This window comes from Alligator sinensis, unplaced genomic scaffold, assembly GCF_000455745.1.
Source record: "Alligator sinensis unplaced genomic scaffold, ASM45574v1 scaffold330_1, whole genome shotgun sequence".
In the NCBI taxonomy this organism is placed as follows: domain Eukaryota; kingdom Metazoa; phylum Chordata; order Crocodylia; family Alligatoridae; genus Alligator; species Alligator sinensis.
This window is the reverse complement of record NW_005842178.1, coordinates 1,354,550-1,368,192: the sequence shown is the minus strand read 5'-3', so window position 1 is coordinate 1,368,192 and position 13,643 is coordinate 1,354,550. Positions and strand designations below refer to the sequence as shown.

The 13,643-nt window shown below is 43.2% G+C and overlaps 2 protein-coding genes across 2 annotated transcripts; both read right to left on the bottom strand.

Moving 5' to 3' along the window:
- Window positions 1–1,313: 1,313 nt before the first annotated feature.
- LOC102388695 (melanin-concentrating hormone receptor 1-like) lies at window positions 1,314–3,045 on the bottom strand. Its single transcript, XM_006026136.2, has 2 exons — window positions 2,838–3,045; window positions 1,314–2,311 (listed from the first exon to the last, which is right to left on the bottom strand). The coding sequence occupies exons 1-2, from the start codon at window positions 2,920–2,922 to the stop codon at window positions 1,314–1,316; spliced, it is 1,083 nt and encodes a 360-aa protein (XP_006026198.2). The 5' UTR covers window positions 2,923–3,045.
- A 4,228-nt stretch (window positions 3,046–7,273) lies between these two features.
- Window positions 7,274–13,537, bottom strand: TMEM159 (transmembrane protein 159). The gene is made up of 5 exons (XM_014521076.2): window positions 13,456–13,537; window positions 12,946–13,086; window positions 11,628–11,796; window positions 10,548–10,686; window positions 7,274–8,209 (listed from the first exon to the last, which is right to left on the bottom strand). Exons 2-5 carry the CDS (start codon window positions 13,015–13,017, stop codon window positions 8,116–8,118), a joined length of 474 nt encoding a protein of 157 aa, XP_014376562.1. The 5' UTR covers window positions 13,018–13,086; window positions 13,456–13,537; the 3' UTR covers window positions 7,274–8,115.
- Window positions 13,538–13,643: the final 106 nt, after the last annotated feature.

Below are 13,643 nucleotides of genomic sequence, written 5' to 3'. Positions count from 1 at the left end.
TTATATCAATAGAGCAGCTGAGAAGCCTGTTGTTGCACTATAGCTTTTCTAAACAACGCAACAATGGTATCAGCTGCTGCACCCTGGTCTGCACCCAGAGGGAAAAAGATCAGAGATGATCTTCAGTCTTTTTTCTTAATGTGCTTAAAGCAAGAAAGTGTACTGAAACTCACTTCAAATTTAATATTATGGCAGTGACTCTGCACCCTGGCACATTGCTTGTATGGGGTTTAATGACACGATTGAACTAATTAGTGCCTGGGACTTTTTGTGAGGATACTGTGAACAGGCTGTCATATGCTGGGGGGAAGGCTGGAGAAATAATTCACTTCCACCTGGGGAAAGCTGAAAGTGAGCGTGTAAATTGGACCGTGGCAGCTAGAACCCCAGCCCAACTGCTGACCCTATAGAAATCTCTATGCTGCTCAGAGAAGCCAAGATCAGCTCAGGAGGGTCAGTCCATAGAAGCTAAGAGAACAGCTGTGTGTGTGTGCAGGGGTGTTTCCACAGTGAGTGCAGTTGCACTCCCCTTTCAGACCATGCTGTGGGATCAGCTGGGAACTTTTTTAAAGCCCCTGAAGGATATAATTCCTCCCCTTTCTCCCCATCTGTGTTCAGTGACACATTCCCTCCCTTCTCCTTCCATTTGCCCCCTCCCCTTCCAGCTGCTGCCTCTGTTTCCAGCTGCTCTGGAATTGGGGGACCTCCAGAGCTGCTCCTGTCCTGCTCCAGTCAGCTGCATGGGGAGCTGGGCTCAGCAAGGGACATCAGTGGCAAGCAGGTTCCTCCTCCTTGCCCAATTTCTCCCCAGGGTGTTCCCTGGCAGCCCAGAAGCTAACTCAGGGAGGGGTAACTTGCCTGCTTCTGCTGCCTCTGTCTCCAGCTGAGCCTGACTCCCCATGTAGTCCTGCTGGAGTGGGGCAGAAGCAGCTCTGGAGCTGGGGACAGTGTCAGTGGCAGGTGGTGGCAGGGGAGCAAATGTGGGGGAGAAGCTGTATTGCTGAGCATGGAGAGGAAGGGAGGGGATCCTTATGTGGAGAGTGACTCTGATTCTTACCTGATTTGGGGACTTAAAGACTCCAGCTGCTGCTCCTGCAGTGTGGTCTGCCCATCCCGGGTGGGGAAGCTAGGAGTGGGGGTACAGCCACCCATACCATACCAGTGGCTGCTCCTGCATTCCCTTTTATAAAATTTTGGATCCACCCATGTATGTGCATGTCCAGTGAGGGAAGGAGGGGAATGTTTGTAACTAGCACAGGTGCAGCAGCCCTGGCCAAGGCTGTGTGAGGCTCTCCCATTCCCTTCAGGTCTCTCTACCTGCTGGAGACAGAGACCAGGTGCAACAGTGGCTGCCCTGACTCACTGGGGTCCCCTCGTGCATTCTTGTCTTCATTTGGGGAAGCCTCTTCTCCTGCAGCTGCAGGCCGGACGGAGACGACCAACTTCTTGCGGAAGTTCTGGCCCAGAAGGATGTAGATGAAGGGGTTCAGGCAGCTGTTGGCATAACCCAGGCTGATGGCCACATTGTATGCATAGTAGAAGGGCAGGGTAGGGTGACTCATGGCTAGCTGTACCAGCTGCAGAACATGGAAAGGTGCCCAGCAGATGAAGAAGGCCAGGCAGATGGCAATAGCTATGCGGGTCACTTTCTTGGTGCGGGTTCTGGCATCTCTCTGGCCAGTGAGTGCCTCTGAGGACCTGGCCATCCTAAGCAGAATCCTTCTGTAGGCCACAGTGATGAGGGCAAAAGGAATGGCAAAGACCAGGAAGAATTGGTAGAGGGTGTACCAGTAAATGTCCCTCTGTGGGTCTGGCAGCTGAATCCCACAGCCACGCAGCCCTCCAGGCAGAGGGATGAGCTGGGCATACATCCATACTGGAGTGATGCTGAGGAAGGAGAGGGCCCAGAGTCCACAGATGACAAAGATGGCCACAGGGGGCTTCCTGAAGCGAGTGGAGGTAAAGGGATACACAGTGGCCAGATAGCGGTCAATGGACATGGCAGTGAGGATGTAGGTGCTGGTGAACTGGCTGTTGGCATCCAGGGCAGTGATGATGGTGCACATAGTCTCCCCAAAGTGCCAGGCTCCATTGCCCAGCAGCTGGTGGATGAGGAAGGGCATGCCTAAGAGAAAGAGCAGGTCCACCATGGAGAGGCTGATGATGAAGATATCTGGGACGCTGCTGCTGGGGCTGGATTTCTTAAAGACTGTGCAGATCACCAGGCTGTTGCCAAAGATACCCAGGAGGCAGATGATACCAAACAGGGTAGGCATGATGAAGCTGGCATAGCTCACCCTACTTGGCTCACCTGCAGAGACAGAGCATAGGCAGAGTCCAACAGATGGTAGGACCACAACAGATAAGGTAATAGAAACAATATAAAAAGGACGTATTTCCATCTCTGCATATAATGGTGTATGTATTTTATATATACATATAAATCTGCTTTTATTCACACGTGTGAAAACCAGACATATCTACACACACTATATGTAAACAGAGCTTATAGGCACAGCACACGTAGTCAGTATTTGCATTTGGTCTGTCAGTATATAGTTATGGGCATGTGTATATATGCAGGGATTACACACAAACACATACACATCCATTGTGTATGTATACACCCCATATTCATTTTATGTGCATACATGTGTATACATACATTCATGTCTCTATCTATATAATATGCATGCTGCTTAATTGTATAGTATATTCATAATATCCCTAATCCTATCACTTAGCTTTCAGAAAAGTGATTAGCTGTTCCCACTCCCCAGATACAAAGCCATTCCAGCACACACCACTATATATTTTCACTTACTCATTGTACTCACCAGCCAAGGAAAAGTTTTGCACACCTTTGGAGATGTTAGGGGGGCAGTCGTTCAAGCTCTCCGAATGGTTTGTTTTGAAATCCATCCCTCAGCAGTAATTGGACCCAGTCAGTGGTTTGAGGATGTCATAGTGCTGATGTTTCTTATGGAAGAAGAAAGGTGGCTGATTCCTGGGAGATCCTGTGGAACTGCTGAAATCTGCTGCTCTGAGATTCAGCAGAGGTGGCTGTGTAGGTTAAAAAGCAGCTGTAAAGCTCTGACTCCCTGCACTACCGCCAAGCGAAACTGTCACCCGAATGTAATGAGGCAAAATGCCTATCATCAGGCTGTCAGCAGAATGCCTCTTAACACACTAGCAGGGAGAGCAGAGAAGCAGTTTAATTTCTTTAGTGTGGAAGGCTCAGACCATCAAGGGATCCAATCGCTGCAAGGAACTTGTGCTCGAAGGAAGAGAACTGGGGCAAGGAGATAAATAAACCAAACTTCTTATAAATGGGAGGTTTTCAATGGACAGTGCAGCTTTTGCCTTCAAGGAAGATGTCAGTATGAACAGTTTAATGGCATTTGCCAGCCTAAAAAAATTAATTAAAAAGCTAACAATTAATGGAACTTCAGCTGTATGTAGCAGGGTTTGGATTCATTTCCTTTAGTTTTCTGACTTGGAAATAACAGGCTGACCAGAAATGGAAAGTAAAGAGAGAGGGAATTGTAGGATTTCTCTGCTTAAGTCTGCCAAGTTGCAGTGCATCATTCTCTGTCCCCTCTCAGTCCTCTCTCCTGTCCAATGTCCTGTCCAATGAAGCAAAAGGACATGTTGGAGCACCTCTGGAATGTGATAACCAAGACCTGCTTAAGGCAAGTCAGGCAGGCACTGCTCAGAGAGGATAGGCGTCAGTCTGGGGATTTTTTTTTTTAGCGTTTGTATGAAACTACTGAAGTTTGAAATGAACCTGTAATAAACACACACACACACACACACACATTGAAAAGATTGAATAGGGAGGAAATGACCCATGTTTAAAATTGGGTCATTCTGAGTATGATCTTGCTGCTTTCACTGCTTCAACAGCAGGATGGTTCCTAGCACCCAGTTCTCTTATATTTCAAGGTATTACTACTTGATAATTTGAAAGATGAAATTACATAGTAGGGATAATGGCTCTAACGATGGTGGCTACCGAGCAGTAATGGGAAGACAGACAAGATGATGATCAGAATAATGAGAATTCAAGATCTGTTTCTAGATAACCACAACATTTCTACCATTACCAAAACCGCTACCACTACCCTAAAATGTCACGGTTCCTAAAATGGTCAGTCTTTTGGTACAGGGAAGAATACAGTCCATTTACCAGCCAAACATCCTGCTCTTCTGCATGTCAGGCCTCATAGGTTCCTCTGTTCTGTGGAGCCTCTTTAAAATGTGTAGGCAGCATCCTCTCTTGGGTCACTGCAGTTCTGGAGCATGATGGTATTTACACAGGAAAATAAGGTTGGGTCAGTGACAGGAAAAGCATTAGCACTGACCCGTTGGCATTTCAAATGTTAACTTGCCTCCAGAATACTTTAATTTAGGGAAAAAGTGGCTTTAAAGCAGACAATACCTGCTCTTTTGCTCTCTCTCTTTTGAGATAGGTTTGCCCTTGTTATACACAAGATTCTGCCGTAGTATCAGCATGCAAGAAAAAGTCAACCAAGAGAACAGACTGCACTTAAAAATCCACCAAGTCGCTGTAATTCCAATTAGTTTCTTGTCACCAGTGCAATCCAATTACCACTTATCAATATTTTCATTACAATGCTGTGTCCTTACCGAGATCCACTGTTTCTCCACTCACACAGGAAAAACGTTTGCTTTTATCATCTCATTGCAAAAATTGAAAGCTGGCACAAATGTAGATACAGCAGCCTCTGTTGAAAGATTCACTTCAAACACATTTTTCTTTTGAAAGCTGGCATATAAAGCTAGTCAGGCAGATGGCAGACGTGTACATAATAAAAACTTGCTGCTAGGTTGCATTGAGTACAGCTGTGATGTGAATACTTATTGCTAGTTAGCACTAAGTCATAATAAAAGTGCAATAGTCTGCAGGAATGTTACATTTTCCCAAGATCATCAAGTGATATAAACTGTCATAACTCTGCAATGATTTATGACAGCTGAAGTTCTGGTCCTAAAATGGGAGCAGCAGCTAATAGAGTTAAAGCTGCATAGTGTTTACTAGAGGTGTACCAATACATTGGTCTTATATTGGATTAGCACCGATATAAAGAAAATTGACTGTATTGAAAATCATCTTTTTTGCCTGATCCAGCCAATAAATACCCCATGCATGCATGTAGCCGCAGTATGCATGGGGCCAGGGGCACAGCCCAGTAGCTTGTAGAGCTGTGTCCAGCTGGTAAGTCTGACATGGGGAAAGGGAAGGTGCATAGGGGGGACAGATCGAGGCCCCACAGTGTGGGAAGGAAGGAGTGGGGCTGGGGCAAGCGCTGCCCAGCTGGTGTGGGCTGGGGCGCAGGGTGGAGCCACCCCAAAATTTGCTGTAGCCCCCCCCTCAATCTTGCCTCCCAGCTCTGCCACCTGCGATGAGTGCACCCCAGCCCAGCCTCCACCTGGAAGAGCCTGACAGCCCCAGCCCCAGCCCACAGCAGCAGCTGCCCCACCCAGTGCAGATCTATGGGCACACCCCACCTTGCCTCCCAGGGTGCACAGTGCTGGGAGCCACTTCCCTGAACAAGCCATGGCTCCATCTTGTGCCCCACCCCAGCTGGGCAGCACCTGCTCTAGGCCCTGTGCTAGCCCCACTCCCTCCCTCACTGCAGGGGCCTCCATCTGCCCCCCCCCATCCCTTTCCTTTACCCTCCCCTTCTACCACAACAGACTTACCAGCTGGACACTGCTCTTCAAGCTGCCGGGCTGCATATCAGGAATCAGATCAGAATTGGCTGATATGCCTCCTTAAAAATCAGCTATTGGTATCGGCCCAAAAAATCTTTATCGGTACACCCCTAGTGTTTACATATGTAAATAAAAGAATACCCCTTTTGTTTTGTGGGATGAAATTGTCCAGGCTTTGTATAATTCCCAAGTGAAAGGTTTTGTTTGTTAAATTTAGGTAAATTAATTCTCACTATAGTCTTTTCCAGAATAAAGACTAAAATAGTGGCAGGATTGTTTTTTTCCTGCTCATAATGTTTTGATAGTTCTGTAGCTAAAAAGACTTGAGGCTTAAAAGAAAGTGCACCAATTTTGAAATGTTCTTATTATGAAGCACTGGTGGTACAGGAAAAACCCACTTGATATATGCTTATTATATTAGAAAGGGGAGTTTCTCCTTATGGATGCCAATCCTGCAAATATCTAACTTTAATGAATTAGGACTAGAGTGCACAGCTGAGGTTGGCCTCATCCTTGCATATTTACATGACAAACTTTCCAGCAGGGGCGATACATAGGGGGTGAACGTGCATCCCCAAGAGCGCCGTGTACCCTGTTAGGCTGCTCCCTGTTTAGCTGGTGGGTAGGAAGGCCAGCAGGAGCACCAGTGCCCCCCCTGTAAGCGCCAGCCGAGGAGCAGGGCTGCCAGCAGAAGCAGCTGTGCTGCTTCCAGAAGTGGCCGTGGGAGTTCTGGAAGTAGCGTGGCCACTTTTATGGTGAGTGAGATCAGCTGCAGGGAACATCCCCCATCCAGTTAGTGGGGTCAGCTGTGGGGGACCCACCCACTCCAGGCCAGTGGGATCGGCCACCTGGGGACCCCCCCCCGGTCAATGACTGTTGGGGGGGCGGGGGGGGCATGTGCTCCCCCCTTACTCAAGAGGTACCAAACACCCATGCTTTCTAGCACAGAGAAAAGTTGAAGTGAAAACTGTGTCCCAGTGTCATTTCATTAAATATATTAGATTATCTGATAGTGCAATCATCAAGCAAAAAGACTGGACCAATATTCTGAAGCTATCAAGGATCAAATAGTCTTTGAAATATATAAAGTGCTGAAATGAGACATGCACAAGGAGCAAGAAGATATTTATTACATGATGTTACATTATGTTAATTTAAATTAAAGAGCCTGTGTTAATGTTTTAAATCCAACCTATTAGTTTAGGATAGAAGATTTCTGCCTAATTCAAAAACTGCATGGGACAGAGGTAAATTGGCACCTCCCTAATGAGGGAGGGGTTTGACTGTAACTCAGGAGTGCTGTACCATATTATACTGACTAAGAATCAAGGATTATGCTTCTCCTTTGAAGGCAAGTCGAATAGAGTGTCCCTCAGGAATGGCAAGCTAACTACAATTTGGGGCTGTGAAATTTATTTAGAAACAATCTACCAGATTACAAAAACACAGAGTTAAATTTTAATGTTAAGGAATCTTCTTTTAATTTTAACTGTTTTTATTTCAGTGAGGATGGAATGACAAAAACAAAAACACATAAATAAATAGCATTTTATTAAACTAAATATCTTAGAGATACCTGGTTACTGCTTAAAAGAAAATGCTTACAGTAACTACAAAATGTAATAAGGCTCACACCAAAGATGCATAAACAGAGAACAAAAACTCAAATAAAATAGGCATTTTTAAATACAAGCCAAAACACCAGGGCCATACCACATGCTGTGGGAAGGAAAGAACAAGGAAGATAACCTTTCTGAATAATGTAACATTCAAGTGTATGTAAAAGCTTAGATGATCAGTTATACATAGCAAACCCCTCTCTTACTTTGCTTTACCAACAATGCATACAATTAATGTGAGGCAAGCTTAGTTTTTCAACACACAAGTATTTTGAAAAAAAATTACTAAGGCTTGAAATTATTTTTTAACGTTCATAAGCGTCACTGTTGTTGGGCATTGTTATTTTCCATGTGTAAAAAACATCCAGTTGCCACAAGGATGCATTAAAGACATTCTACTTTGATTCCCCATCTGTTGGTTGTTCGTATTCTTGCACCAATGTTTAAAATCTGAAGTGCGCAGTCCTTCCTTACTCAGTCTGCCACCAACTTTAGTGGGAGTTGGCACTAGTTATAATCCCGCACCATATTAACAGGAATTGCTTCCCAGGGTCTGTACATTTACTATCACAGCGCACTGACTCTTGATGAGTTACTGTTCATTTTACACCATTTTACAGTGACAACCAAAGATGCATATTGATTCTGTTTCCACAAACTTCACACAAAACTGAACTATTCAATAGGTAAATGAATAAGATGTCTAAATTCAGAACTGAACAATCAAGGCATATCTGAGAAGATGGAAAGGTCCCATTTATTTGCTCTTGTTATTGACAGAAGGGTCAGAGTTGGGAGAACTGTTCAGTGAGAAACCATTTCCATTTGCTTCTTGATCCATTGCTTGACTTCTGTAGAATAGAACAATGATTTTTTATTGCCTTTTGCTTTCACAAAAGGTTTTGCTTTCTCACCAAGACTAAGCCGAACAACATGAAGACTAACAGACATATCGCTTTTTGAGTAGACTTTGCTAAATGTTCAGAAATCTTCTGGAAGAGGTATAGTAGCCTTTTGTTTCTGCAGATCTCATAAGATCCATGGGTGGGGTACACAGAAGAGGCACTGCTGTACTGATGGAACAAACTCAGGAAAAATACTGAAAAGGGATCTCAAAGGTTTCCTCCCTTCATCATGTCTCCCCAGAAAGGGTGATTTGGAGCCAAAGTGCTACTGGATAGAGCTATTTTTGAGTAGTAATAAAAGCAGGCTATTTGCAATCCTCACAAAGATGTGTCACATGTAAACATGACTGCCCTCATTTAAATATATAGGTAATACAGTCTGTTGGACCACTTACAATGCACTTGTTCCAGACTCAGTTAAAAACATGATTCCTGTTTTTGTATAGCCAGGACCTTCACCGTACTCTGTGGGACCCTGAAGGCTTTGGCTTAATTACAGAATGTGGTGAAGGTCCGATTGACACTATAAAATGAGTCCTGACTTAGTTGCATTTGTACAGTAGTTGGGCTCAAATATTTCCTCTCTCAAGGTTGCATGTTGGGAAAAGATGACTGGCTGGTTAGAAGGAATCCTCTCAGACTAACTTAGGCCAAGATATAAATTACAACATAAATATAAATGATAAATTTTACAAAACCTAAGACTAGTAAATTCCTCCATAATGCTCCTAAAATGTTCTTGTTTTGTTTTTCAAATAGATATTGTCTTACAGTAACTGCTACACAAATGTTGCATAATAGTATTAATGTGGGAGAACCATAAAGCAAATCTGGCTATAAACAAAGTAAAATTATTCTGTTTTCTTTTTTTTGAGGTGATAAGTGTAGGAAGTAAAGACAAATCATACATATGTAACAGGTCTTTTAGTTATTCAAGTTTCTTCAGCTTTAGTAATTTAAGGAATTAGTAACAGTAAAAATGCCAAGGATGCTGTAGGACTTGCAAATTTAATGTCAAATGATTGAAACCCGACCCATTGCTAAAATTGTACCTGAGTTTCTAGAAAGCTGAGGGAGAAATAAAAGCTTTAGTAGAGAAGTTTGATTTCTTTTAAAAGAAAACATTCCTGTAATTGTTTCTTCAAAGTGGTTTAACTCATTTCTATTTAGCATATTCACACCCTTAAAATCTAAAGCAGTCTCTGAACTTTGTTAGGCCATTACCATGTAAAGCATTTTAACTGTTTGTATTTACTAATGCAGAATAAAGGTAATCAGGGTAGAAACAGATGTCGCTTTGTGCAGCCATACAAATATTTACAGTGGCACAAAGAGACAGCAAACAGGCATCCATCATGCCACAAGGTAGCAGCAATTAAAGGTAGTAATAAATTGTACTATTTATTGCAGCAAACATCGATTTGCTTTATGACGGGAGAGTGCAGACAGCCCAAAGCAGCCTGTGCTCTCCCACTGCCCTGGGTAGGCACTTCCTGGGCTTTAAGAGCCTGATCCTGTATACCCTGCCAATTCCTGCACAGAATTAGGCCCCTCCAGACCAGGGAGCACCTACTTAATTTTACCCACTTTCAGACATGTGCCCGTGGCAATCTCCATGGCGAGGCTCTGGAAATAGGAACCTCAACTTCCGTTGCTTCTACAGACTTGCCTAGAGAGTGCTGGGGGTATGTTTCTGCAAGCAGGGAAAGCCGGGACACACTGATGCAGTCCCAGGGCTGGGGCTGCCAATTAGCTGATTGGCAATCCTGTCCCTGGGACTTCACCAGAGTATGGAACTTGCTCTGCTGGGGGCCAAGGGTTGAAACTGTGAATCAGCCGATTGGAAGCCCAGCCCTGGGACTGTACTGGGGTGTCCTGGCTTAATGTACCCCTGACAATCTTTGGTAACCCCAGAGATTGCTGGGGGCATGTCTTTACAAGCAGGGCAAGATCAAGAGGTGGGACAACGGGTGTTGTGTGCTTCACCCAGTAAAGCAGATCAGCTGTGCTGGGACATAGCCACTTCACTGGTGATGTCTATTTCTAGACTTACACAAGACACACTTGATAACTATTTCTTCCTCCTTTTCCTTACAAAGAAAACAGGGTCTGAAGGTCCCAATATTAAGTCTTATCAGGGTAAACAGAAATACTATAATATTCAAAGCTGATGTTTATTATTACTCCAAGCAACAAATTATCCACTGCTTTAACATACAAGGTAGTATGTGCAACTACAGTTAAAATGTGACATTACTGTACAGAGTGAAATGTTGATACTTACTTTGGAGTGTACCAGTAGTTGATCAGAGTTGTAAACGCTACGTAACAAATACTCATTACTCCAGAAACTGCCAAGGAAAGCAGCCCTAGGCCACCCAGCACACAAAGAAGAGCTATTCCACCTGCTGATATTACAACACCTAGCAAGGAAGAACCAATTTGTTACTTGCATGAATACTGTACATACTATTGTACATCAAGTACATACTGAAAACAAAGAAAGTATTTGCTGCAAGTTTACTGCAATCCTAAATTCAGACCAGCAGTAATTTAAAAGTGCACATTAGTTCTGTTCACAATGCAGGTCAAAGACCCAAGGTCCCCAGTTGTATGACATCCCCTAAAGGAGAGGCAGTCTCCCTACAGAGTTTTTCTCTGATCAGTCTTGAGGAGTGATGTTTGTTTTTAGCAGGCTTTGTTCAGGTCTCCAGGGATCGAAGGAGGCTAAGAGCTTCAGCACAGAGGCTTAGCATCTCTGGGACTCAGACCTGAATCCTCTAAATCTGCATTGGCCTGGACCTCCCTAGCTGTCCTTCTCCACCATGGAAAGGTACTACAGCCATTACAGCCATGTGCATTCCTCTTACACCAGATGCTGGCCTCTTATTTGTTCTCCCAGGTGGATGCTCTGGCCCACAGTGACCTTTCCTTGGATTAGGGTGAAGTAAATGATTAGGCCCACATAGCTGGTGGAAGACAGGGTATGTGGAGGTATACTTCAGAAGAGAAGTTTCAGTACATGCTATCTGTTATCATCTAAAAGGAAAAATCCCACGCAACATGCTCTTCATAAATCTCCTTGCAGGCCAGAGATGAAAGCTATCCAAGGCAAAGATAAGAGGTTTAACAGCATCCGCATTGGGATTAACTGTACCCAAGACAGGGAAATCCTATTTCCTTTTTTAATTAGATTATTATTCCAGCATTAAGACTTTTGTTGATGCTGAAAGCTGAGAACTTCAGAAAAAAATCTTTTCAATTCAGTTGGATCAAGAGCTGTACATGAGAGAGGGGAGAGAAAGGAAAATCCTGAAAATAAAAAAAGGCTTAAAAGGGGAGGAAAAGAAAATAAATAAAATACCTTCCATGATTATAACTCCAATACAGGCCATGACAGCTGTTGCAACCACAAACATCAGAAAGAATGCAACAGGAATAGCAGAAACTGCAATAAACACCAACAGCGACAAGGCAACAAAAGGATGATCATCTAAGTATTGGCCAATTCGAGAGTTCATAAAAGCAACAACCTGTAGGGGATTGAAAGAAGAAAAGTGGAATTAGATTAGGTGTTTGCTTCATAAATCTTTTATGATCTTAAACTATTTTAATGAAATTTTGGGTACAATAATTGTGTAAGTACACAGAGTGATTAATTCGTGTTATAGGCAGTGGCTGCTCAATGTCAGAAGCACGGAGAACCGTCCGTCTCGGTACATATTTGCACTGTCCTCACCATCCTTGTATATGAATGCCTTACAAATTCTATCATGAGTGGCATATCAAGGAAATAGTTTTGTAGCACATGTCAAAGCAGATGTGGAGATATATAATCTATTTTGCTAAACCAAATGTATTTTAGTACACCTAAATTTAGAAGCTAGAACATAATGGTACTTGAAAACAAAGGGGGAAAAAATCAATATGGAAGCAGGAGTCCTCACTAATAGCATAAGATAGTTTACAAAAGATATTCTGTTAAATATATGTGATACAGATGAACCATGCTATAAATAACAGTAAAAACCTAATAGTAAATGAAGTATGCAAGTCTATAGCGTATGGGGTTTTTACCAGCTGTAATTTTTAATCCAGTGATTTACATTTGTTTCAATGTTGAAAGTCATATAACAGGCCAGGAACTTAGGTCACACTAAAACAGGTGCAAAAACAATTTGTTTTCAGGGACTATAGGTTAGCAGCAGATCCATAAATTGCCCTCCCTTGAACATTAAGGACTTCACAGATGGATCTACACTACAAAGTTGTACTGCTTTAATTATACTTATTATCTTAATTATATTTATATAGTTAAAGAGATACAACACCTCTTAAAACTTCATACTACTATATCTGAATTCCAAATTTATGCTTCAAGTTTCCTTGTATGTAAAATGGGGATAAATGTTTACTGCCTGTTGCGAGCCATTCAGATGTTACTTTAATGAATCCCATAGAAATGCTTTTAAATTAAAAATATGTTATGGTGGCTTGTTCCTTCCCCATGCCCTCTTAAAAAAAAAAAAGAGGGGATCTAATTTTCTCATGATGAAAAATTCAAATGCGACTTTTGTAATTATATCCTTATCATAAAATGAGGTGTGACATCCAAGCAAAGACAGCTGGAGAAGCATTATGTAAACACACTCTATCAAATAATAATCGAATCCGAAACCCACATTGGAGTTGCTGTGGATGGATTTCATCATGAAGCGCCACTGCTTCTGCAGCTCTTGCATTTCTTTTGACATGTTGGAGCCTTCAGGGTTGTTCTTGAACCTTCTTCTGGACGATCAGCGCCGGCTTGGCCATTCGACCTCCTTAACAATTAAAGTGAAGTTACTGACAGGCTGGTGTATAATTAGAGGAACAGTTTTTTCTTATTTAAAGCAGAGGAACGAGAAAGATGCTGAGCATGGATTTCAGCGCGTCCTATAAAATCTAGGCCACATATTACAGAACATTTCAATCCAGTCATTCCAGTTCCTCAACACCTCACTTACGTTGCCCTCAAGTACAAAAAAAATTACATTTTTCCCCCTGAACAGAAAAATGCTTCTCGCCTTCTCAGTTTATCGGTTCAATCTTGTAATTATTCATTTTAAAAAAAAATGCCCGGTTCCCCAAGGTCCAAAAATTTAAGGGGGGCAGCGTCAACTTGAAGACCACTTTTCGTCCTACAGTCTGACCTGCGGGCGTTTCAAGCAGCGCGCTTACAGGGGAGCTGTCGGCCCTGGCGCTACAATCAGGCTCACAGCGCGGGTTTCCCTTTTGCTCAGGGGCTGCAACAAGGAGGACAGAGACAATGGAGGCGGGAGGAGGGGGACCCTGCAGGCTGCTTCAAGGACCTAAAACTGCGTTTATGGCTTGTGTTAAA